Source organism: Sander vitreus, chromosome 1 (assembly GCF_031162955.1).
Source record: "Sander vitreus isolate 19-12246 chromosome 1, sanVit1, whole genome shotgun sequence".
Lineage (NCBI taxonomy): Eukaryota > Metazoa > Chordata > Actinopteri > Perciformes > Percidae > Sander > Sander vitreus.
In genome coordinates this window covers 39,323,305-39,349,525 of record NC_135855.1, presented here as the reverse complement: position 1 = coordinate 39,349,525, position 26,221 = coordinate 39,323,305, and the positions used below count along the sequence as shown (strand labels likewise).

At 46.0% G+C, this 26,221-nt stretch overlaps 1 protein-coding gene across 1 annotated transcript in view; it reads left to right on the top strand.

Moving 5' to 3' along the window:
- shank2a (SH3 and multiple ankyrin repeat domains 2a) overlaps positions 1-26,221 on the top strand; it is a 295,254-nt gene that overhangs the window by 207,979 nt on the left and 61,054 nt on the right. The window contains exons 14-16 of the mRNA XM_078255689.1: positions 5,473-5,554; positions 16,879-16,961; positions 20,612-20,736. Of these exons, the coding sequence (XP_078111815.1) occupies positions 5,473-5,554; positions 16,879-16,961; positions 20,612-20,736 (290 nt within the window). The remainder of the gene's footprint in view (positions 1-5,472; positions 5,555-16,878; positions 16,962-20,611; positions 20,737-26,221) is intronic.

Genomic DNA, 26,221 nt, shown 5'->3' with positions numbered 1-26,221 from the left:
GCCAGTTCACACCAATGTGACAAGACGAAACCATAGAAATAAAATGGTTGTCATAGAGACAATGTGCGTCAGTGGGGCCGTAAACTGTGTCGCAGCTTGCTAGGAGAAGACGTTCTCTGGAGCTGCAGGGAGTGAGGAGGGACAGTTAGACCCAGCGGCAGTGGGTCGGCGGGCCGCTAACGTTAGACCCAGCAGCAGTGGGTCAGCAGACCGCTAACGTTAATCCCAGCAGCAGTGGGTCAGCAGACCACTAACATTAGACCCAGCAGCAGTGGGTCAGTGGACCGCTAACGTTAATCCCAGCAGCAGTGGGTCAGCAGACCGCTAACATTAGACCCAGCAGCAGTGGGTCAGTGGACCGCTAACGTTAGACCCAGCAGCAGTGGGTCAGCAGACCACTAACATTAGACCCAGCAGCAGTGGGTCAGCGGACCGCTAACGTTAGACCCAGCTGCAGTGGGTCAGCGGACCGATAACGTTAGACCCAACGGCAGTGGCTCAGCGGACCGATAACGTTAGACCCAGCGGCAGTGGGTCAGCGGACCAATAACGTTAGACCCAGCGGCAGTGGGTCAGCGGACCGCTAACGTTAGACCCAGCGGCAGTGGGTCAGCGGAGCGCTAACGTTAATCCCAGCGGCAGTGGGTCGGCGGAGCGCTAGCGTTAGACCCAGCGGCAGTCAGTAGTGGGTCAGCGGACCACTAACGTCAGACCCAGCAGCAAACCCTAACCCGCAAGACCCAGCGGCAATGGGTCAGCGGACCACTAACGTTAGACCCAGCGGCGGTGGGTCGGCGGAGCGCAGGCGTTAGACCCAACGGCAGTCGGCAGTGGGTCAGCGGACCACTAACGTCAGACCCAGCAGCAGTGGGTCAGCAGACCGCTAACGTTAGACCCAGCCTGCTGTTCAGCTCATTCTCTGTAACCAAAGCAGCATAAAAGCACGGTGGAACCAGCAAGCCAGCCAGCCGGTGTTAGTTGGCTAACGTTAGCTTGCTATCTCCACCTTAACGTTACCCTCTCGCCACATCGTCCACAGAAAACGAGCAGAATATAGCTGTAACCCGTGGCGATAGCAGTATGCTTTGTGTGGATGAAGCATGACTGACTCATTTAGCGACCGTCTCTCTGCCTCGTAACGTTACTACTCCGCTGCTCGTTTGTCCATTACTGCAAAACCTCAGCTCCTTTATTTGTTACCATGGCAATGGTACACATAAAAATGGCTGCCGCTCGGACCATAGGCGCCGATATCGTGGGTGCTCCGGAGCTCGAGCACGGAAAAAAACTGAGTACCCAGTGCCAGACTGCCAGTAGGCTACATTCATTTAAAATTCAACGTTGCTGTTGGTGCTAAGTGGAGCGTCTGTCATCGTGTGCCTAGGCTACTAGACAGGTGGAATTGATTCTTAATTTCCCACGAAGCTGATCGCAGTTACGTATTCATCTCCAATTCTATCTGTATTTGTGAGAAGTGGCGTTGTCCTGAGGTGAAAGAGAGTCTACTTTACGGCTTTATTATCGAGTTAATAGGCGTGTGTGTTCGTGTCGGCCGCTGTCCATTTCCTAAGGTTCTGAAATGCAAACGTTTTTTGACTGCTTTTTTTTTTTAAAGGGCGTGCGCCCGTGAGCACCCACGGAGGAAAACATAAATCGGCGCCTATGGCTCGGACCATTCTGCTACGTTGATTTGAATGGAAATGGCCTTTCTATCCATTTTATTTCTATGGAAAAACAAAACGGTGTATCATCTCCATAGCAACAACTCTTGTACTTCCGTTCTAACTTCTGACTTTCATGCTTTTTTTGTAGTTGGATTTATCATTTGTAGTGTCTTCAAATATGAATGATGATAGTGATACTGAGATGCTTGCTACAGTTGCATTTCTCCTACTACGGCTTTGTTCTAACGCCGCTCCCTCTCTTCAGTCACTCTGCTACTCAGCTCGCTCCACCATATACCGCGCTCGTGGGCGCTCATGAGGCCCAAACCTCTGTCATTTCAGTTCGTCATCAGCTGGTTTGAGTCGAGCTGAGACGGGCCAGTTCAGACCGCTGCAACTTTTCCCTGCCACATTCCCAATCTTTGGTCTGAACTGGGCTTAAACCACCAGGAAGACTGACCACAAGCAACGAAATTGTGAATCGAAAGTTCCTGCTTCTGTAGAAGCTAGATGTCCGTATGAAATCAACCTTGTTTTCAGAAAAACATGTTTTATTCGCAATCTTACGGAGAAATAAGTACAATCCTAATAACCACAATCCTAAGCGTAACGGCGACGTTTCTGATTGGTCCGACTCAATGTTAATTTGGAAGTGTTTACCGTACCCTCGAAACCGCGAATGGCTAGAGCGAGCATCTATCTATTTAAGTCGTTGATCGTTTCTGTACACAGTCTTGGATCTTTTGCCTTTTTGCTGTTTTCAAAATGTTTTTTTGCGCCGAATCAAATGTTTTATGGTGGCACGATTCCTCTCGTAGCTGTGTTGGCTTGGTTCCAGACGTAAAACTCTATATATAAGCAATTTTTGAAACGTCAATGAAACCATTGAATATGGAAAAACACTTGTGGGCGGTCACTGTTGATCTCTATTCCTCCATCCTCTTAAAAGAATCTGTCTGGCTATCATTATACTAGTTTGAAGCCATCTTCTTATGTGCTTATCTATTCCGCTTAGGACTGATCCATCTCCCAGAACAAATAATCTTGCGCTGAGTGGAACCTGGATCCCCTGCCTTCTTTTCTGTCAAAATAAAACAAAGCTCCATTTTGATCTCTATCGTTCGGTCATCTACTTCCAGCCACATTGTCCCTCCTCCAATCTGACGTATGTGGACTGTAGAGTCTGGGGGGTGGGGAGTGGGGGGGGAGAGAGAAAAATGTTCCTGCAAAGATGACACTTCTAAGCCGGATCAGAGGAGATGGAGTTTCTGTGAAAGACTGACAGCTGGTGTTAGAGAGTATGTGAAGGAAGGATGGAAGGAAAGAGAGGGAGAGGGAGAGAAATTGATGAGAAGAAGAGACGGGCTGAGGCAGGAGGAATCTTAAGATAAGATACAACTTTATTGTCTGTTCACACAGAAAAATGTTCTTGCATCGCCTGCTCCAACAATCAACAGATAACATTAAAAACACACATAAAAAACATCTGTATGGTCACCCAACAAACATCGGGCACACCTTTCTGTCATGCAAGCACGCACACACGCACGCATGCACACACACACACACACACACACACACACACACACACACATACATCCATCCAAATATGTAATATATATGATTGTTATGATTGCAATCCCACTCCCACAGTCTTCACTATGGAGGTCAACTCTGTCTGCTTAAAAGTTACTTTTTATATCAAATCTGATCTTTTTTGGCTGACTTTAGTCCAGTTGTTCCCAAAGTGGGGTCCTTGAGGGGGTTTCAGAGGGCAGCACAAAGGGGAATCATTAATTTTCACTATAATTCCATCCATAAATAACACCATGACAGAATGAATGACTATTTTGGTCATTGGTTTCATACACTTTCTGTAATAAAGCAAACATTTTATCAGATGGGGGACCCTGGGACAAAATCTTATCAAATGGGGGTCCGTGGGGGAACTAATCTCCGTTAAAACTAACACACCCAAACTGCATGTATAATGAACATTCTCGTACACTGGGCCAACGTGCATGCCGGGTTAAACAGGATACTCCCATTGCTAGTAGTTGCCATGGTAACGTTGGTAGCTTAGTCACAGACAACGAGACGTCATGACCCAATCAGGTGGCGAAACATCAGCGTTACCGTGGCACCCCCGACCGCGGCGCGCCGAACGCAAGATGCATGAAACAGCTTTAAGGCTACATTTACATCACTACGTTTTGGTTTTTAAGCGGAGTTTTGAGTCATAAGTGATCTCCGTGCACACAAGTGTTTTTAGATCCAGTAGAAGAACTAATCTCTGTTTCAACTAACCGTCCGAAACCGCTTATCTCATCAACATTCTGGTATACTGGGCATAAACAGGAGGCAGCTAGGAGACTCCGCCCGTTGCTGGTAGTTTCCATGGTAACGTTAGTAGCTTTAGTCTCAGAGAACGAGACGTCATGACCCAATCAGGCGAAGAAACGTTGGCGTCAGTGTCGGCGTTGCCAAAGGTCGCCGTTTGCGTCCGTTGAGACTGCAACACAACCCCGCAGATTCCAAACCAAAACGGGTCAGAAGTGTTTCCAAATGTCTCCAGTTTAGGGGCTCAGAAACACCAGAGCAGGGGGAATGAGAGGGGGAAACGCCAGAGCAGGGGGAATGAGAGGGGGGAACGCCAGAGCAGGAGGAATGAGAGGGGGAAACACCAGATCAGGGGGAATGAGAGGGGGAAACACCAGAGCAGGGGGAATGAGAGGGGGAAACACCAGAACAGGCGGAATGAGAGGGGGAAACACCAGAGCAGGGGGAATGAGAGGGGGAAACACCAGAGCAGGAGGAATGAGAGGGGGAAACACCAGAGCAGGGGGAATGAGAGGGGGAAACGCCAGAGCAGGGGGAATGAGAGGGGGAAACACCAGAGCAGGGGGAATGAGAGGGGGAAACGCCAGAGCAGGGGGAATGAGAGGGGGAAACGCCTGAGCAGGGGGAAATGAGAGGGGAAACGCCTGAGCAGGGGGAATGAGAGGGGGAAACACCAGAGCAGGGGGAATGAGAGGGGGAAACGCCAGATCAGGGGGAATGAGAGGGGGAAACGCCAGATCAGGGGGAATGAGAGGGGGAAACGCCAGATCAGGGGGAATGAGAGGGGGAAGCATGAGCAGGGGGAATGAGAGGGAAACACCAGAGCAGGGGGGAATGAGAGGGGGAAACACCAGAGCAGGAGGAATGAGAGGGGGAAACGCCAGAGCAGGGGGAATGAGAGGGGGAAACGCCAGATCAGGGGGAATGAGAGGGGGAAACGCCAGAGCAGGGGGAATGAGAGGGGGAAACGCCAGAGCAGGGGGAATGAGAGGGGGAAACATAGCAAAAGATATTTGTTTTTAAACCAAAACGTAGCAATGTAAAATTAAACTAGCTTCACCTGAGGTCCTCTTGTGTGACTGTGAGAATTAGGATTCTTTCCTGTCGGAAGTAGTGTGACTTTGTTATAGCGCTTTCAGCTCTAAGGGTTGTATTTGCATGTATTCATCAAACTGTACAGAGAGACAGTGTGAGGACAGGTGTGACTTCTCTTTTAGGAATAATTCTCCTAAAGAGACACTGTTTAACACGACAAAGGTTGAAATGTCCAGAGGTGTTATTGTATTGGATCCTGAAGAGGCAGCACGGTCTCATGTGCAGCAGCGTTATTTTTAAAGTGCTGTTTGTCAAGGGCTAACAGTTTAACTGTCCACAGGACGGCTACCCTCGGAGCGATTGATTTGGAAACTGCTGTTATTGCTTACAAATGGGATGTGAATATTGATCTCCCTCTGCTGTGTTTTGGCAGATTCCCGAGCAGACCGCGCTGACAGACGGAAGCTCTTCAGACACTACACGGTGGGCTCCTACGACAGCTTCGACGCCTCAAGGTAAGGCCTCGCACAGATGCTTGGTTTCAAATCATGTACATAAATCATAGCCTGGAAATCAAGACCCAAATCCGAAAGATTAAGGATCTGGCATTGAGTAATGAAAATGGCCCAACTCGAGGGCATGCATTTGAAAATCTCACTGCACGCAATTGGATAACACTACGACCAATCACAACAATACACAGGGTGATGTATCCAGAGCCCCAGACGCTTAGCTACCAGGGGAGCTAACTGGTAGATTAAACTGTCGTCATCCAGACTGTTCTCATGAAGTGGCGTATGTATAATAGGTATGATTGGTATGGCGTTATTGGCGTGTTATGAAGACGCACACTCGCTTTTCAGCGTGTTTATCAACGCCGTTTGGCTTCCATTGACTTACATTACCTTGCGATTGCGTGTGAATTGACGCCGTAGCGAGTAGTATGAAAGGGCGAAAATCTGCATAGGGAGGTTGGTCGGGGTGGAGGATTGGTCAAACACAGGACTTTCACCCAGGAGACCGGGATTGCGTCCCGCGTGTGATGTTTCCTTACCACGTTTTTCTTTTCCTAAACCCAACCGGTTAAAACCAACCGTAGCCTCGCGATAACACGTAGCCTCGCGATAACACGTCATGTGGCTTTAGAAAGTGGCGTGTATGTTTACGCTATACAGCGTAGACATACACGCGGATAGCTCAAAATGCGTACAGATAAAATGCCACTTTCCTAAAGCCAAGTGGCGTGTTATCTGTACGCATTTTGAGCTATGTTTACGCAAAATCATGATGTCACATTGCGTCATCTGTTTAGCTCGCCTCTATCAGATACACCGATGTGATTGGTGCAGCTCGGCTACAAGGGCATAGTTAATGAGCATCAATACTCAATGCCAGAGTGACTCGCTGAGCAAATTCAAATTGTGCTCTCGCGAGAACTCTGGATTTCCAGGGTACATAAATCACACAAATATCATAAATTCAAGACAGCATTCTTTAACGATTTTGCTTCATTAAAGGATTTTCTATTAATATCAGGAGGTTGTTTATAGTCCTAATATGAAATCGACATACTAATCTACTATTTGGCTTTACATATCGAGCTGTTTGGTTTTTACTCGTCAGTCAGCTTTGGGTGGAAACCTTTCCTTTGTTCTTGAGTGAAAAAAAGGGAAAGCCGTAGTAGGAAAAGAGGTAAAAGGGTAACTTCGTTTTTTTTTAACCTGGACCCTATTTTCCCATTTTTTTGTGTCTAAGTGACTGATGGGAAAAACAATCTTCGAAACTGGCCCATTATTAAGCGAGATACAAGCTGCAATGTAACGTTAATGGGCAATTGTGCACCTTCAATTTACATCCACTAAAGTGCTGTTTGCCGCTGACAGGCTCAGATTATTATTCTAAGAGTCTGACAACATTATGAAAGGATCCCTACAGAGATAGACCTTTTAGTTAAAGAGTAAGATCCTTTTTGTTTAACATGAAACAGCCCCGAAATCACCATCACCAAACTCCACCAGACTCCCATTTAAATAAACAGTAATTTTATCATTGTATAACACAGTTCATTCAAAGTCTACATAGAAAAAATAAAACTCACAAGCCTCAAAGGTTCATCTTTCCACTGTTCCAACAATCACCACTCTGGTTTGGTTGAAATAAACCCGTAATTCACCCATTTACATGTAGAAATATGCTGGCTTCATACACGCTAAAAGTATTGTTTATTTACATGGAGTCTGGTGAGTTTGGGGTTAGCGATTTTGGGGCTGTTTCTGGTTCATCAAAAAGGATTTTACTCTTTAACATAAAGTTCTATCTCTGTAGGGATCCTTCCCATAATGCTGTCAGACACTAAAACAGAAGTTTTAGTGGATGGAAATTGACCAAAGATTCTTGTTCACATCAGTCACTTAGACACCAATGCATGGGAAAATAGGGTCCAGGTTGAAAAATACAGAAATTACCCTATAAGATACAATCCTGTGCTTTCAGCTAAGTGAAAAGTCCTGTCTAATGGTACCTTCACTGTCTTCTGCTCTTGAGATATTCTGCTTGAATCTTCTGTCACATCCACTTCAATACAAGCTTCATCAGAAACAAAGATGGATGTGTCTGTGTGTGTGTGTGTGTGTGTGTGTGTGTATGTGTGTGTGTGTGTGTGTGTGTGTGTGTGTGTGTGTGTGTGTGTGTGTGTGTGTGTGTGTGTGTGTGTGTGTGTGTGTGTGTGTGTGTGTGTGTGTGTGTGTGTGTGTGTGTGTGTGTGTGTGTGTGTGTGTGTGTGTGTGTGTGTGTGTGTGTGTGTGTGTGTGTGTGTGTGTGTGTGTGTGTATCTGTGGGTTTAGAGTCAGCTGCATCGACAACAACACATGCTATCACAACTATCTGACACTCTGTGTGTGTTTGTGTGTGTGTGTGAGATACATTGCGCTTGTATATTCTCCATTGTGAACAAATCCGATTTACAAGAATCAATCCCACACAGGTGAGCTGAATGTCCTTGCAGCAACAGGAATATGAATGAGCTCTGGGCTGTTCACACCATAGTCTCCTGCTCAGCATCATCAGGCATGCAGCCGTTTGCAGAGCAGGAATTGCACTTATAGGACTACAGTTTTCTTAAATAGCTCATATTATTCTCATTTTCAGGTTCATAATTGTATTTAGAGGTTGTACCAGAATAGGTTTACATGGTTTGATTTTCAAAAACACCATATTTTAGTCGTACTGCACATTGCTGCATCTCCTCTTCTCACCCTGTGTCTAGAGCTCTCTGTCGCACTTCTATCGCACATGAGCAGTAGCTAGGTGAGGAGCAGAGTAGGGCGGGCCTACATTTTGGTTATTTTATTTAGGTGAAATGGTAAATGATCAGAATACTTCCCCCACTGACTTGTTGTTATGGCTGCAACTGACGTGTTGCAGCCATGACTGCATACACGTGCCGGGGTAAACAGGAGTATACTCCGCCCGTTGCTGGTAGTGGCCATGGTAACGTTAGTAGCTTAGTCTCAGAGAACAAGACGTCATGACCCAATCGGGCGGAGAAACGTCGGCGTCAGTGGTGCCAAAGGTCTCCGTTTGCGTCCGTTGAGACTGCAACACAACCCCGCAGATTCCAAACCAAAACGGGTCGGAAGTGTTTCCAAATGTCTCCGGTTTAGGGGCTCTGAAACCCCAGAGCAGGGGGAATGAGAGGGGGAAACGCCAGAGCAGGGGGAATGAGAGGGGGAAACACCAGAGCAGGGGGAATGAGAGGGGGAAACACCAGAGCAGGGGGAATGAGAGGGGGAAACACCAGAGCAGGGGGAATGAGAGGGGGAAACACCAGAGCAGGGGGAATGAGAGGGGGAAACGCCAGAGCAGGAGGAATGAGAGGGGGAAACGCCAGAGCAGGGGGAATGAGAGGGGGGAAACGCCAGAGCAGGGGGAATGAGAGGGGGAAACGCCAGAGCAGGGGGAATGAGAGGGAGAAACACCAGAGCAGGGGGAATGAGAGGTGTGAACGTAGCAAAAGATATTTGTTTTTTAACCAAAACATAGCAATGTAAATGTAGCCTGAATTCTGACTTTTCTCTCATAATTCTGACTTTAAACTCAGAACTCAAATAAATTTTTCACATGTGGTCCTAATCCTCTTCCATATAAATCTACCAAACAGGGGGGGGGGAGAAGATTTACAGTAAACAACTGTAGGGGACACTATTAAATTACTACTCTGCTCTCTGTACACTGCAAGAGAAAATGTCAGGCCCATATAATATATAATATATGAAAATACCGGTATGTGTGGTAATAAGACTACGAAGGACAGTGTGACATTTCATTACTCTCCTGGATTTCTTCTGGCAGGACTCTGAACATGCTGGAAGGTTGTTTTTCTCCCAGTAAGTGTCCAATATGGGTCAAGGTGAACCCTACCATCCATTCCTACCCCAGTGCAGTGATGGAGGCTGGTTGGCCAAATGTGAATTGGGGTGTATTAGACTAAAGGCCCATGTGAATTTAGAGATCCATGGGAAATCTCAGCTGGAAATGAAACTTTAACCTGGATTTTGACCATTTACATTTTTTGCTCCCTAAAGCTAAGTTCACACAACTTGACTTTTACAGTAGTCAGAGCTATGTACCATTCTCGCTACACAACTGGCTGTTATAATACAATACATTGTGTATTAATAGTTTCACTGTACAATGTAAATACTGGTGGGTTTGGCGATAGCGATTTCAGGGATGTTTCCTGTTAAACAAAAAAGATCTTACTCTTTAACAAAACGGTCTATCTGTGTAGGGATCCTTTCCATAATGTTGTCAGACACTTAGAATAATAATCTGAACCAGTGGCAAAAACATCACTTTTAGTGGACCTAAATTGAAGGTGCGCCATTGCCCATTAATGTTACATTGCAGCTTGTTTAGCCGCTGCAGACTGCAGCAGTCGTGCTTAATACTGGACCAATTTCAAAGATTGTTGTTCCCATCAGTTACTTAGACACAAAAAACATGGGAAAATAGGGTCCAGGTGTGAAAAATACTGGTTACCCTTTAATACAAAAGAAATAGAGCAGTTTGTTTTCATGGTGGCAATATGTTGCTGTAAAATGTTACAATGTGTTTGTTGCTGACTCTTCAACGCTGCATGACCTGATGATGTAAGACTAAAACCTTGACTTGACAATTCAAAGTTTTTGCACTGAGATGGTGTTCAAGAGCTCTCTTCTTTTGCATTACTCTTCAAATCTGACTTGTGGACAGACAATCCCTCCTTGCTGACTGAGGCTGCAGCGGGCTGAGATGGAGAGGGAAGAAAGCCAGATGTGGATTTTCGTACATGATGCATCAGCTCTCTGCTGTCTAAGATAAAATGCTGATGATGCTGGTGCCCGAGGACTCTTTGTAGAGTCACACGGTACAAATGAAAGCAGGCGGAGGAAGGAGCCGGTGACTGAGAGTACTCTGTTGCATTCAAAGCATGCCATTGAGAGGTTAGAAGCCCACAATGACTGATTTATCATGCATCATTTACTCCACCAGCCATCAGTCATGCAGCATAAGAGCTTGGTGATTGTCTAACCACAGCAGGAGATGAATGTCCAACATATTCTCACTTCCAATTCGTCAAATACTGACACTTGGTCAGGACACCTTGGCATCATTTTTCAACAGGCAGGGTAAAACCACTTAGTTAGGGTTATGAAAAGATCGTGTATGGGGTTGAAAATGTATGTTTAAGTCAGTGTTTCCAAAACAGGGGTACTTGTACCCCATGTGGTTCTTTTGCAGTTGCCAGGGGGTACGTGGAAAGATTGTAGAGTAGCTCAACTAATTTAAAAAATAGAAAATATGATTTGATTGGATGACTATATCCACATATCAACATTAAGTCAACTGTAACACAGGAACGCCACATGTTGCAGTTATGCAACGTTAGCAAGCCAGCACAGAAGATTAGCTAAAAGTAATGAATAAATGGCAAAAATAACTAGCTAAAAGTGATGACTAAACAGTTCGCATTATTAGCTAAAGGTAATGAAGAAACGGTTTAAATAGCTAAAAACTGAATTAGTTAATTAAAGGTTAAAATAGTTAGCCAACGGTTGAAATAGTTAGCCAACTTTTTAAATAGTTAGCTAACTGTTGAAATAGTTAGCTAAGTAATGGATAAATAGGTTGAAACATTCAGCTTCACTCCAAGTAGTAGCCTAGAAACCTAGTAGTAGAATGATTGCTGATCAAACCAACCTTAAATTACCCCCCAGTTTATGAAATGATTAACAATATCCACTTTTAGATAATGAACATTGTTACATTTGGAACATACATTGGGAATTGATTAAGGGGTATGCAAGTTCACCTGAAAGGGCTGTGCGTACCTCAAGGTACGTTGTTTGACCCATCCACAACAATGGGCCTAGTACTCCATACCATTGTCGCTCTTTATACTATGTTATCTTACCGCACCGCTGTCGAGCTGCTGCTCTGCCCGATGCATTCCATACAGACACCAAAGGATGCCCTGTGCGTCGGTATCTGACCTTGAGGGCCACTGACCAAGCGCCAGTTTTTGACAAGTTGGGGGTGAGCGCAGCTTGGAATGTCTGACAAACAATCGACCATTGCATTGCATTGCATACAGAAACCTCTCCTCGAGTCTATAAATACATTGCGGCTTCCCACGGTGGAGCCCAGATTGAGGCAGCGTGCTCCCTGGGGTGAGCTTGCACTTCATCCCATACAGCCTGTCGAACAGCATGTCCCACATCGCGCACGCTCCGCTTTGTTTTGACAAAGCAGCCTCAGCCTGTTGTCCCCCTCCCCTCTCATCACTTGTTGAACAAGATGACACCTTCGATAAACTGTCAGGCCCATTTGTGCACGCTGCGGCACGCTGACCTATTGAAGCTGCCACCATGTCAGATTTGGGAGATCAAGGTGTGATTACCAGTGGCTGCCCACTTTGGGCCAGAGGGTGTGTGTACGTGTGTGTGTGTGTGTGCGCATGTGTGAGTGTGTTTGTAAGGGAATGCTGGGAGATAACCTTCAGTGTATCAGCAGTGCGGGCCTTCTTCCTCTCTAGACAGATTGCGTTGCTAAGGGAACTGTTGCTAGGATGGCTGTCGCACCTCTCTCTCTCTCCTTTATTCTCCCCTCTCTCTGTCTTTTTCTCTCTCTCTCATCCCACGTGTCTATTCAGTGTAATCTTTGCACCTAATATAAACTGAATGATGCACCCTTACAGCCAACACCTCAGGCTGGAGGAGCAAATTCGGCCTTTAAGTCGCACCTCTCCTCTTCTCAGCTCTGCTTCACGACTCTGATCAGTCTTACCACACGATGGCCCGGCCATGATTACTGCAGGAAATGAGAGATGGAACGTACCATTTTATGTGTATTCCGGAAAACGAAGATCGGCGGGTGAAAACCTATGTCCCTGGTTAACATATTCTGAGCCAAGGCGAAGATGTCAGATTAGACATCTTATTGCTGAGTCAAACTTTAAGAGGTTCCCTTTCATTTTGGAGTAATCTTTCTCTCGTAGTAGAGCTTCACCATATGGAGGATTCCTCATATACACAACTGCAGCAGCAGCAGCAACAACAGCAGTGTGAGCTCAACTCCCAGGCTTGGAGCCTATTACTGGGGCTTAGGAGGGAGCCGGGTGGGGGGGGCCTGGAGCCTGTTAACCTAAGGCTGGTGGCCACTTAGGTTGCTTTCACACCTACCTTGTTTGGTCTGTTTAAAATGAACCCTGGGGTGTTTGGTCGGATAGTCCGGTATCAACGCACTATAGCTTTAAATATGTGCTAATTTGCAAACATTTCCGGAACAGAAATGTGAACATTGGATCAAGCCAGGTTCAAAATTCTTGTTTCATTTTGTCGACATATTAGAGTCAAAGGTTATTACAGAGGGGATTTCGGATATCTCTTTTTATCACTCCATAAATCAGAAAATACTGCCGATAGCCATAAAGAAATTCATTTTTTCCATGTTTTTAGGAATACAATGTTGTATAAATCAGTCTGTTAATGTTATGTGAACAAAGCCCTGTGTGAAAAGCTTCAGATAGGAATAAAAGTGGTGTGTGTAAGTGCTGCTGAAGTAGAGATTTCTGGCTCAGAGTCTGAGAACAAAACCTTTAAAGATATGGATTGTGAAATTGTGACATTTTGAAGACACTACAGGTACATGGGGTAAAATACTTTCCGTCAAGAGCCTGAAGAGCTTGAATAGATGAGCTTTAGATGAGGTGCACCGCTCGTTCCAATTTTATGGCGGCCAGAGCGGAAAAGCTGGAACTCACCATTTAAGGATGGGAACAATCCAAAGAAATTGCGTTGGCCTAGCTGTGTGGAGTCAACCACTGACATGTTGAGTTGAGACTCACCAATCTGCCTACTACTAGCCCACTTTATGATTCGGTTGAGTGAGTTTTTGTCCTGCAGGGACAGGCTCCCGAACCAAGACACAAGGGAAAAAGACAACACAGATTCAATAAAGGCTCAATAGAAAAGGGTCAACATGGTTACATCAATGTAGAAATGGGACAATTTTCTATGGCAAGACAAACGCTACCCTTTTGCAGACTGCCTCGCAATTCTCACTAAAGTTTAATTTCAGTCAATAACTTACACTCCACAAGCTGGCCATTGATTATTGTAGGGTCATGGGTGGGAGCATGCTTTCTAAAATCAATAATCATATCTAAGTCTAAAATTTACAAATCTAAATGTTTAATGCCTTAAAAAGTCTTAAAAGGTGCCCTGCCACACAAAACCGTTTTTATTTGTATTTTTTTTTAATATGTTAGGTCCATATGTGTTTGTGTTATGTGGTGAATGTGAAAATGAACTGCTACCTCCTCTGTCAGCTCTAGCCACTGAAAAGAAATAAGTGGAGAAATCAGGCCAATTCCAAAAGCTGGTCAGTCTGACGTGGTGTTGACTCAGCTCATTACTATTCATGAGCTCGTCCAGTTGTGCTGGGTAAAGGATGCTGATAGCCAGGCTCTCATTGGCTAGCTGTTAGCCAATCAGAGTCAAGCAGCTTAGCTCGTTGAATATTAATGAGAATTGGCAAAATTGAGCTGAGCCTTCCTGCAGGCTTTCTATACCACGCTAGAATGGCTTGAAACAAGGTAACCAAGGCATTTAGTGTTACAGAGTCCTTGGTAGAACTTCAGACATTACCACAAAGTGATGAAATACATGTGGCAGGGCACCTTTAAAGAGCTAATATTATGCTTTTTGGCTTTTTCCCTTACCTTTACTGTGTTATATATCTTTTTTGTTCATGTTATAGGTTTACAAAGTGAAAAAGCCCAAAGTCCACCCCAAAGGGACTTACCATCTCCAACAGAAAACACTGTTCACAAACTGCTCCAAACAGCTCTATTGTAGTCCAGCCTTTACTTCAGAGACAAACGTGGTCACTTTGGAACACAGGTTATAATGCTCGCCTAGCTGCTAGCATGGCACGCCCTCATACTCTGCTTCTGACTGGCTAGTAGTCCTTACCTAGGTACTGTCAGGGCACGCCCTCATACTCTGCTCCTGACTGGCTAGTAGTCCTTACCTAGGTACTGTCAGGGCACGCCCTCATACTCTGCTTCTGACTGGCTAGTAGTCCTTACCTAGGGTACTGTCAGGGCACGCCCTCATACTCTGCTTCTGACTGGCTAGTAGTCCTTACCTAGGTACTGTCAGGGCACGCCCTCATACTCTGCTCCTGACTGGCTAGTAGTCCTTACCTAGGTACTGTCAGGGCACGCCCTCATACTCTGCTTCTGACTGGCTAGTAGTCCTTACCTAGCTACTGAGCATGTGCGACTCCCAACAAAGATGGAAAAGAAGTGAGATGTCTCACTCTGTAGCTAAAACAGAGAGCTCAACACACAGGGTGAAAAGAGGAGCTGCAGCAATGTGCAGTACAACAAAATATGGTGTTTTTTGAAAATTAAACCATGTAAACCTATTCTGATATAACCTCTAAATACAATTATGAACCTGAAAATGAGCATAATATGAGCACTTTAAATTAACTGAAGTATTGTGTTCTAGGTCTTTACATTTTTTAAACAGGTCTTAATTTTCCTACGTCCATGCAACGCTACCTCTAATGGTCTTTTATTTTTATTTTGTTATTCTTGTAGTTCTTTTTTTCGCTACTCCAAATATAATTTCGCTGTATTACAACAACACACTTTTATCGCAGCCAATCAGCTTCCGTGTTATTGGTGCGAGTCTCTTTCGGATTGTACCACAGACATAAAACGGATTTTATTCTTCAGCTATGAGGAAGTGCAAGTTTAGCGATACTTGGCTTGAAAAAACTGAATTTAGGGCTTGTGTACAGAATAAAAAAGTAAGTGTGAGAGGACACAGCCCTGGGGGGAGCCAGTAGAGGAGCAAAGTGACTCATATAAAATGCCATTAACTTTCACTGTCTGTGATCTACCGGTAAAAAATCTGACAAGTTACATAAACACCTAAATGTGTACGTTGGATTTTTTTTTCTCTCCCACTAGTCTGAAAGGAGACATGTTATGGAAGCAAAATAGTCCAAAACCTCAAAATTGCAAAATTATGTTTTTGCCTGTAGTGTCTCCCCTTAAAAGGAGGAAATGGGACGTAATGTCATATGCATTTCTAGCTGCAGTTGCAGGCTGACTGCACAGCTGACACTCCTGATGTTTAATGGGGAAAGAAACATGGAGGATTTCAGCAGAGTATCAATCAGTTAGGCTATTCGCTACCTCTAAACATTTGTTTAGGCAGGCAAAGCTGACAACTGCCCCGAGTTGACCCCACATTCATTGTGCATCAGCTGGTTTTTGGTTATTTGATTACCAAAATGTTTGCCCCTGTAGCCCAAAATCAAATTCAGACATGCAATTTCTAGTTAGCAGACATGTCAGTGAATTTAACTGGCAGAGGACAGACAGCTACAACACTCAAACATCAGCGGGGTAATCAATCAATCAGTTAACTAATCAAAAAAGTCTGTAAATTGGACAAATACCATGACAAGGTGACACCCCGCCATCACCCTTTTCCACACACACACACACACACACACACACACACACACACACACACACCCACCCTACCAGCCAGTCGGTTCTGTAGCTGTGATTGCACATTGCAGAGCACACACAGCACACCTAGACGTCTATTCACACCGATACTCTGCTGCTCTCTCTCTCTCTCTCTCTCTCTCTCTCTCTCTCTCTCTCTCTCTCTCTCTCTCTCCACCCTCCACCCCACCACCCCGGCGGCGAGCTTCAGCCTTCCTCCCCGCCTCATCATGAGCCATCAGCGGCTATCGCCATCAGCGGCTATCGCCATCAGCCTGATGTCGCTTCTCCTCGACGGCGCAGCACTCCCACACCGCCGCCCGGAACCTCCGCGGGGGTAACCGCGCTGCCGACCCCGCGTTTCCGCGCAGGAGAGGCGGCCGCGGCTGCAGCTGCGTCGGCGGCGGGAAGGGAGTTGCAGGGAAGGGGAGGGAGGCGCTTCTCTTTCGTCGTTGTCTCCCTTTTTTTTCTTTTTCTTTTTTTTGGGTCGTCTCTCGTTTGGAGATGCTGTCGCCGGGCTGTCGGGGCCGCTGTCATACCGTTTGATAGAGATAGAGGCCGGCCAGAGGAGGAGGAGGAGGCGGAGGAGGAGGCGGAGGGGGAGGCAGCGGTTGTGGTGGGGTGGGGTCGGGGTTGCCCTGCCCTGCCCTGGCCGGACTAGCTCTCCTCCAGCAGCATGAACCTCCACTCGGGCAGGGCGTCCGTGGCCATGCTGCGGATGATGGGCTGTGCTAACGGTCGCTCTGCTCGGCATCTCCTCAACAGTGACTGCGTGGTGGACGAGAAGACGGTGGTGCTCCAGAAAAAGGAGAATGAGGGATTTGGCTTCGTCCTGCGAGGGGCAAAAGGTAGGAACAATTTACTGACTTTTTTGTGTGCTTTTTAGTATGTGTTTCTTTCTGTCAGTCTCCCAAAATAAACATTAAACTCTTGTAACACAACACCATCCAAGATTCCACATACTTGCAAAATGTGCTCTGGTGCAATTTTTTGTGTGCAGTTTGGCTCATCTTAGAATCAGTCTTGGAGGTTTATTAGCCTGTGTGTGAGAGAATACATGAAGTGATTCTGTAGCCCCACCCCCACACACACACACACACACACACACACACACACACACACTCCCACCCTTCCAACAAGAGCATGCAAAAACATGCAAATAAGTTATAAAAAATACATTTGAAAGCAACTTTATTGTGACCTTCCCTGGAGCCCTGTGCACAAACTCTAAGTCAACACACACACACACACACACACACACACACACACACACACACACACACACACACGCACACACACACACACACACACACAGAGTGTAGTTGTGATGGCATGTGTTGTTGTCGAGGATGCAGCTGACTGTGAACCCACCCAAACTTGCCCACATTTTTATATTAATGTGTTTTGTAAATCGTTTTACCCGCCTTTCAGGGCTGACATAAACATCTGTAATATGACATCACTAGTTAATCCCGAAGAGGTCCTTTTCTTTCGGATTATGTTTGGCGTGTATACCTGCCTTGTAACGCCCACCTTCATCCTGAGTTGTTGTGATATCCAGGCAGTTTGATATATTTCACCAGGCCGTGAGATTGGCTCTAAAAATAGCCAGTTTGAGCTGCTGCGTCGGTTTCTGTGACGAGTCTCGCCATGTCATAATCCACGTTACGTTCCACAACCGTGCAGTGCTGTCGGATTGGCCTACGCTGTGGTTACTGTCGAGAAGTAAATTTGGGTATTTTTATGTTCCGTTTTTTTAAGACATGCAGAGAGAGAAAGAAGGGGTGGTGGAGACGGAGAGAGAGAGGGAGGAAAAAGGGATTTGCCTTGAAAAACAAGAGGAATGTTCTAGTCATTCTGACACACTCTGCTATCACCCCGGGGGACTGACCCAGCCGAGCTTATCCCGCACGGGGGTGAACACACAAACATGCACTGATGCTCGGGCTGTCACATGAGCTTACATCCTCTTTTTGCTCTCTGTTTTTCCGCCGTTTCGTCCCTCTCCGTCCTTCCATCTCTCTCTCTCTCTCTCCCCCTTCTCCGTCTACATCTCTGTGACACACACGCAGGCAGACACCTAAAGAAACGTAGTCATCATAATGTAAATACCCCCACGAAAAAGCTTCGTACTTGCTCGCGGACTGTCTTCCAGTAGGAGGATGAGTTATAGGAAGTGTCACTTGTCACCACTGGTTTCTCCCAGCCGCAATATTTTCTAACCTTCCCCAGAGCAAGAGAGGGAGGCTGGGTTGAAACCATGTGTGGGGGAGTAAAAGAGCGATTGTTCAGTACAGCCTGGATGGTTAACTGTTGTTGAAAACTTAAGACTAGGGCGGCACGATATATTGTTTGTATTTATCGTCATCGCGATATCAAGGGGAGTAAAAAAACACCTTGCCAATTTCGGGCCGACCTCTAGGTCACCCAGTAGAGCGTGCGCCCCATGTAAGCTGAGTCCTTGCAGCTGCCCGGGTTCGAGTCTGACCTGCGGCCCTTTGCTGCGTGTCATCCCCCATCTCTCTCCCACCTTTCCTGTCTATCCACTGTTACTCTGAAATAAAGGATTAACAAATCAAAATGTTAGGCCGTATAAAGTCTTATATTCGCCCAAGTGATGGTTCTAGGTCTTAAATAATTTTAAACAGGTCTTCATTTTCCTACGTCCATGCACAACGCGTTCTCATGAACGGGTCCGTATGATGTCGTACGAAAATGTATGCACACCATAGGCGTATGTTATCCTACGAAATTAGGAGACCGCCGGCTGGTCACGTGACGCCGGCTGGCTAGGAGCTCCATGACGCCGAGCGGCAGTTGCTAGTTGTTGTTTAAGCCGCTACGGAGCTTCGTGACGCCGGCTACAGACCTTCGTTGTCTCAGCAGTAGTTGGTGGGTCAGTTACACGAAAATAGATGACTTTGAGCTGGGTACAAAGCACCGCGAGCTGCCGGTCGTTTCAACTGTTAAAGTCCACAAAACACGAGCGTTTTACCACGACGAAAGTTAAGATTAGGCACCAAAACACTCTCAGGAACACGCATTTCGTGGGTGAAAGGCCACTGGTTTCCTGATTCAATTGGATTCCGATTCACAAGCTCCCGATTCGATTTCCGATTCAATTCAATAACAATGTTTATTTGGGATTTTCACATAATTTCACAATAACTTGCAGCGGCACCGTGGCTCCGTCCGGCGCTTAGCGCCGCCCAAGACGATTGGGATTGGTTTAAAGAAATGCCAATAAACCAGAGCACGTTTTTCTCCCATCCCAGAATGCTGTGTGGACTAGCCAGACCCTCCTCTGCAGCGCTGTGGAGGAACGTCTGGCAATGCGGGACTTGTGGTTCCCAAACTGGGGGGTGGGGCCCAGAGTTATAACAAGGGGGGCTTGGCAAGGCTAAATATAAATAAATGATGCATGGTTCCGCTGCACTGCTTGTAGAGTCTGGACAAGTTAGTGAAAGGACTGACAGGTGAACGTAAAGCAGACAAAGAATCTACACCACATTCACAACTGCCAAAACAAAGACAAGAAAATACGTAGTGGTGACTACCATTCGATCTAAAGAGGCTGATTCAACTGCCAGTCATCCCTTCGCAGAGAAACGGCTAATTTGGGCGCATCTCTTTCTTTCTCTCTCGTCTCTTCGTGGAAAAACAGCTGCTTTCGGCGCACTGTGTGTCCTGTCTGTATGTCTCCGCTACGTTCCAATACTAGCAAGGGGGGTGGGCTTGAAAATATGTTTTATCCATAAAAGGTGCGCCATGCAGAAAAGTTTTGGGAACCACTCTTCTTGTTCGGTTCAGTTCAGTCACTTTATTATCCCAAATGGGAATTGTGGTCTGCAAAACACATTCAAACAAATACCATATCAATAAACAAGACAACAATACAAAGACATGAAGTACAAAAATGTTTCCTGTACGTAATTTATACAAAAGAATTTGACACCACAGGAGCAATCGGTAACACTTTACTTGAAGGTATCTACATAAGAGTGACATGACAGTGTCATGAACACATGAACCCTAACCATAACTCTAACTCTAACCATAACTTGTCATCACAAAAACCAAATGACACTAAAAGAAGCGTTATGGCATGAACGTTTATGACTTGTTTATAATGTTTATGACACGTTCATGACAGCGTCATGTCACTCTTATGTAGATACCTTCAAGTAAAGTGTGACCGAGCAATCTCTAAAAAATTCTACATTACGTGTGCAAGTTGAGCCGAGTTATTGCATATGGAACAAAGGAGTTTGTACTCCAAACCCATTCATATGATACAGACAGAGATCCATTCTGGATTTTTTTCGAATTGATTTCGGATCACTGAAACGAAAGAACCCAGCGCTAATCTTGACATAAGTTTCGTGATAATATGGTATCGTGGGGCCTCTGTTGATTCCCACCTCCAGTGTCTTGTACAGTAGGTATTCTTTGCCTTCTCTATAACCCTTTTCCGCCTCTGTCCTCCCTCACTGTGCAGCGGATACGCCCATCGAGGAGTTCACCCCCACGCCGGCCTTCCCCGCCCTGCAGTACCTGGAGTCTGTGGACGAGGGAGGAGTGGCATGGCAGGCGGGGCTCCGGACCGGCGACTTCCTCATCGAGGTAAGAGCTGCTCCGTTTCCCAATCTGTTTCTGTCGAACCTGCATATCGTCGCTGTCGGGCAGACACCTCGCATGTCCAAATGTCGGCATCATAAATTTGTGTTTTCATAAAATCTGTGTTATTCAACGCTCACCCTATACGTCTGTCCAAGGGCGTAACTTTGGGTTCAACATTTGGGGGGTGTTGAGATCTCCGCTTTTTTGAACATCAAACAATACATTTTCTGCATTTTGGTGAATTTCTCTGCAACAATTTGTGCCTTTAATGCATCAAGTTATGGTGCAAATGTCTTCATCTATGTAAAGGTAATTATAATAGGTTTTTGGGGTGGGTGGCACTGGCCAGTTTGGATTATTTGGGGGGTTGTAACCTCCACACCCCCCCTGTAAATTACGCCTATGCGTCTGCCTGTGGGTTTTACAAACTTTACGAAACGTCTTTAGGCATTTTTTGATCTGACTTTTTGGGAGGAAAATAGCTCAATATAATCCAGAAAGTGAAGAGAAGGTAGCACGTGTTAAGGAGGACAAAGAACTCTCATTTCACTTATTTAATTAGGCTCACATCACAATAAATGAACGCCGCCGAAACGCAGAAACCCGTCAGCGTTCATTTATTGTGATGTGAGCCTAATTAAATAAGTGAAATGAGAGTACTTTGTTCTCCTTAACTTTGGAACTTGAGATGTGTTACCTTCTCTTCACTTTTTGGAACATATCTATTGGATTTTGAGTTCAGCACTCCACCGACAATCTCCATTGTTGAAGCGAAACCTTCTTTTCAAATGAGCTCAATATCATGTTTTCAAATGAGCCTTTTTTTTTCATTTCCTGAAAAGGTTTTCACACATACAAGGTTTTCGCTTTATGCAATTACAGGTTTACAGAACCTGGTCCAGCTTGGTCAGGCAAATGATGAAGCCTCAGGTTTTTTAGCTTTTGCAAGAACTTAAAAGAAAAGTGTCGGCTTGGTTTATGGTTTCAGTCGTCGTCGTGGGATTCTGGTGTGTGGTTGGTGATCTTGGATCACACTAAGTTATTCTGGATAACGGAGTCAGCTGTAACATAACACTAGCTGTAATTCGTCATTAGCAGTCTACATTTACATTGCTACGTTTTGGTTTAAAAACCAGTTATCTTTTGCTGCGTTCACACTTCGCATTCCCCCTGCTCTGGTGTTTCCCCCTCTCATTCCCCCTGCTCTGGTGTTTCCCCCTCTCATTCCCCCTGCTCTGGTGTTTCCCCCTCTCATTCCCCCTGCTCTGGTGTTTCCCCCTCTCATTCCCCCTGCTTTGGCGTTTCCCCCTCTCATTCCCCCTGCTCTGGTGTTTCCCCCTCTCATTCCCCCTGCTCTGGTGTTTCCCCCTCTCATTCCCCCTGCTCTGGTGTTTCCCCCTCTCATTCCCCCTGCTCTGGTGTTTCTCCCTCTCATTCCCCCTGCTCTGGTGTTTCCCCCTCTCATTCCCCCTGCTCTGGTGTTTCCCCCTCTCATTCCCCCTGCTCTGGTGTTTCCCCCTCTCATTCCCCCTGCTCTGGTGTCTCCCCCTCTCATTCCCTATGCTCTGGCGTTCCCCCCTCTCATTCCCCCTGCTCTGGCGTTTCCCCCTCTCACTCCCCCTGCTCTGGCGTTTCCCCCTCTCATTCCCCCCTGCTCTGGTGTTTCCCCCTCTCATTCCCCCTGCTCTGGTGTTTCCCCCTCTCATTCCCCCCTGCTCTGGTGTTTCCCCCTCTCATTCCCCCTGCTCTGGCGTTCTCCCTCTCATTCCCCCATGTTCTGAGCGTTCCCCCCTCTCATTCCCCCTGCTCTGGCGTTCCCCCCTCTCATTCCCCCTGCTCTGGTGTTTCCCCCTCTCATTCCCCCTGCTCTGGTGTTTCTGAGCCCCTAAACTGGAGACATTTGGAAACACTTCTGACCCGTTTTGGTTTGGAATCTGCGGGGTTGTGTTGCAGTCTCAACGGACGCAAACGGAGACCTTTGGCAACGCCGACACTGACGCCAACGTTTCTTCGCCTGATTGGGTCATGACGTCTCGTTCTCTGAGACTAAAGCTACTAACGTTACCATGGCCACTACCAGCAACGGGCGGAGTCTCCTAGCTGCCTCCTGTTTATGCCCAGTATACCAGAATGTTGATGAGATAAGCGGTTTCGGACGGTTAGTTGAAACAGAGATTAGTTCTTCTACTGGATCTAAAAACACTTGTGTGCACGGAGATCACTTATGACTCAAAACTCCGCTTAAAAACCAAAACGTATGTAGCCTTAAAGCTGTTTCATGCATCTTGCGTTCGGCGCACGGTCGGGGCGCTGCGGACAGCGCACGTGGTCGCCGTGAACCGTCTGGTCTTTCATGCTGATTGCGGTCAGAGCGGCTCAAAGAACGGACTTCTTCTCTCCTGCAGCCAGTCATTGCAACACGTTCTATGGCTATGCGCACGCGTCCGCATTGTTACAAAATCTTGCAGGTACAGTCGCCCAGGCCACGTTTGCGTCATATCGCTGTCCTCACCGCGCCGACCGCTCTGAACGCAAGAAGCATGAAACTGCTTTTAGTCTTCTATAAATATGTTCATGTGTCCACTTGGAGTTTTAATCCAAATGTCTGCATCAGTAAGCAAAGTGTTGTGTTGTATGTGCTGAGTTCAGCCGATGTTCTTGGAGGTTTCTATGTGCTTGTTAAAGACATTGTGAGAACAACACAATACTAACGTACATTTGAACAAGACCTCCCTTTGTTTGAAACTGTTTTTGCAGACCTTTACTGTCAGAATTAATAGGAATTAATTGAATGCTGCCACTTGTGATTGGGACAGTGACTGGTGGATGAAAGAAGGCATTTTGAAGTGTGCAGACTGTAGTCGTGGGATGATTGGAACTCGCTGTTCATTGCGTCGTCTGTTCGTTGAAATGTGCATGGAAGTAATAGCAGTAAAAGTAATAGCTGTTTTATAGGGGTGGTACGGGTTCACAAAATCCACGGGTCGGTTCGTATCACGGTTTTAGGGTCACGGTTTTCGGTTCTGTACTTGTTCTTGTAATCTTTAACACTCCAGAAATATACTTCAGCGTATGATATATAGCTTAAATTAACATATTGAATGCATGTTGCACAATACATGCACACAGTGGCAGTTCTATCTATTGTTTTATTTCCGCTGTCATCATAGATAACATGAAATCCCAAATGTTCCCACACACCAGACATATACGACACTGGAGCATCCTCCAGCTCCGGGCAGCCTTCCTCATCTCTCCCACCTGACATTTCTGCATGTGACGTGACCTGCAGCAGCAGCAGCACTCCACGCTCCACGCGCCACCTGAGGAGCGGTCGGCTCGGCGCCTCTCAAAATCTGATGAAAATCTTTTAAACTGACCTTTGTCGATCAAAAAAGCAGACAGATTCAGCAACTGTATGGCCTATTTCTCGCTTAAAATGTTGTCAGAAACACGTTTCGGTGAACTATTTTCGTAAAATACGAGATCGTATTCAGAACAAGACGCCATTAGAGTCTGTTTTGAACCACGTGACGTCACAGAACCAGGTGACGTCACAGAACCACGTGACGTCACAGAACCAGGTGACGTCACAGAACCAGGTGACGTCACAGAACCAGGTGACGTCACAGAACCACGTGACGCGCAGCAAGAACCAGGTGAAGCTGCCATGTGTTGCGTTCATGTTGCTCATCCCCCTCGTTGTTTCCAGTAAGTGTTTTAACATAGGTGTATAAAGTGGGCACTACGGCAGGAAGTGGTTAGTGCACGTTAACAGTGGACTGACGGACCGTGAGACACACACACGGTCCGAACCGAGACAAGCCAACCGAGCGGTTCGGATGTTTTTTCATGAACCGTACCCCCCCCTACTGTTTTATAAAACTGCTGTTGCCATAGCGCCAGTGTAAGTCCTTACCTGTGCAGTACATTGTACTGTAGTATAGACCATTGCGCAGTTGTAAACAAAAACCTCCAGTAGATTTCCTGTTGTGGTGTATGTGAATGACATCATGTGACAGGAAGTTAACAAGGGTCCAGGGTGTTATGTTGTTGTGTGTGTGTGTGTGTGTGCGCGCGTGCGTGCTTGTGTCTGCGTGCATGTGTGTGTTTGTGTGTGTGCGTGCGTGTGTCTGTGTGCGTGTGTGTGTGTCTGTGAGCGTGTGTGTGTGTGTGTGTGTGTCTGTGTGTGTCTGCGTCTCCGCACAGTCACATAAGTAATTGTACATAGTGTAAAGCATATAAACAAATGTCTGTGTGTGTGGTGTGTATGTATGTGTTTGTTAAATGTATGTACTTGGGTCCACAAATATATGCATCTCTATAAGTGTGTGTGTGTGTGTGTGTGAGAGATGCAAAGCTGTTTGGTTAATACCACTGATGAATTAGATGTGTGTTTGAATTAAAGAGGCACGCTTTTGTTTAATTAACAATCAAGTGATGTCACATTTCATCTGTGATTCACTTGTTTAGGTTATTAGACTGTATTATGTTCAGCACCAGGAGCTGTCCACAGTATGACCTAATAAACAGCCAGCTATGTGATGCAGAACAGGAGCAGTGTCCGTTTGTTCTCCATATCAAGGTATTGATTAGTGCTCATATAATAGATCCATAGATCCCTTAGATATAATGGAAAATAGCCCTCATATCTCCAAATCTTGGATAGTGTGTGTGTGTGTGTGTGTGTGTGTGTGTGTGTTTGTTGGGTGCACCAAATCTCCGGCACTCACCAGCTATGTTTCCATCCACTAGTTCGCTAAAACAACATTTATGTGAATGAAGCCGGTGAAAGTGTGTTTCCATCCAACGGCTTTAAAGCAATTAAAAACCTGTGTGTAATGACGTAATGACAGATCAAGCTATCAAAACATCGCTATGATGATGCAGATACACGTTAAAGGTGCAGCAGGTAAGACTTCTAAAACTAACTTTCTGTCATATCTGCTGAAACTGACCCTATGTTCCAGTAGAACTACATGAAGCAGGTCATTTAAAAACAAAAGTCCAGCTCCTCTGGCTCCACCTACAGCCTGGAGTGTCCACAGCTCCCTGTTCAGATGCACCAATCAGGGCCGGGGGGGGGTGTCTAACTGCGTGTCAATCACACTATCATTATTGGAATCGTTTGGAGGATTGTTTTCAAATCTGATCACGGGTTCCAAATTTAACATGCGCAAGTTATGGTTTCCGTAGCGACCAGGCGCTTGTTGTGTTGCAGCCTTGGAGCTCAGTAAGCGGCGCTCTAGTGTGGCGTTATTTTACGTTGAAAAAGCTGTAAAACTGCAAACCACCATTGAATCCAAATAAAACTTTCCTCTTATTTGTGAAATAAGCACGTGACCCGTTTCAACTCCACCCCTCAAAGAATCAGTAAGAATCAGAATGGTTAAAATCCAAACGATGCCCAACTCTATGTAGAATAGCTTGTGGATTTCAGTCAGTGTTGTACCCTCGCATATTACAAATCATATCACAGCTGCCGAGA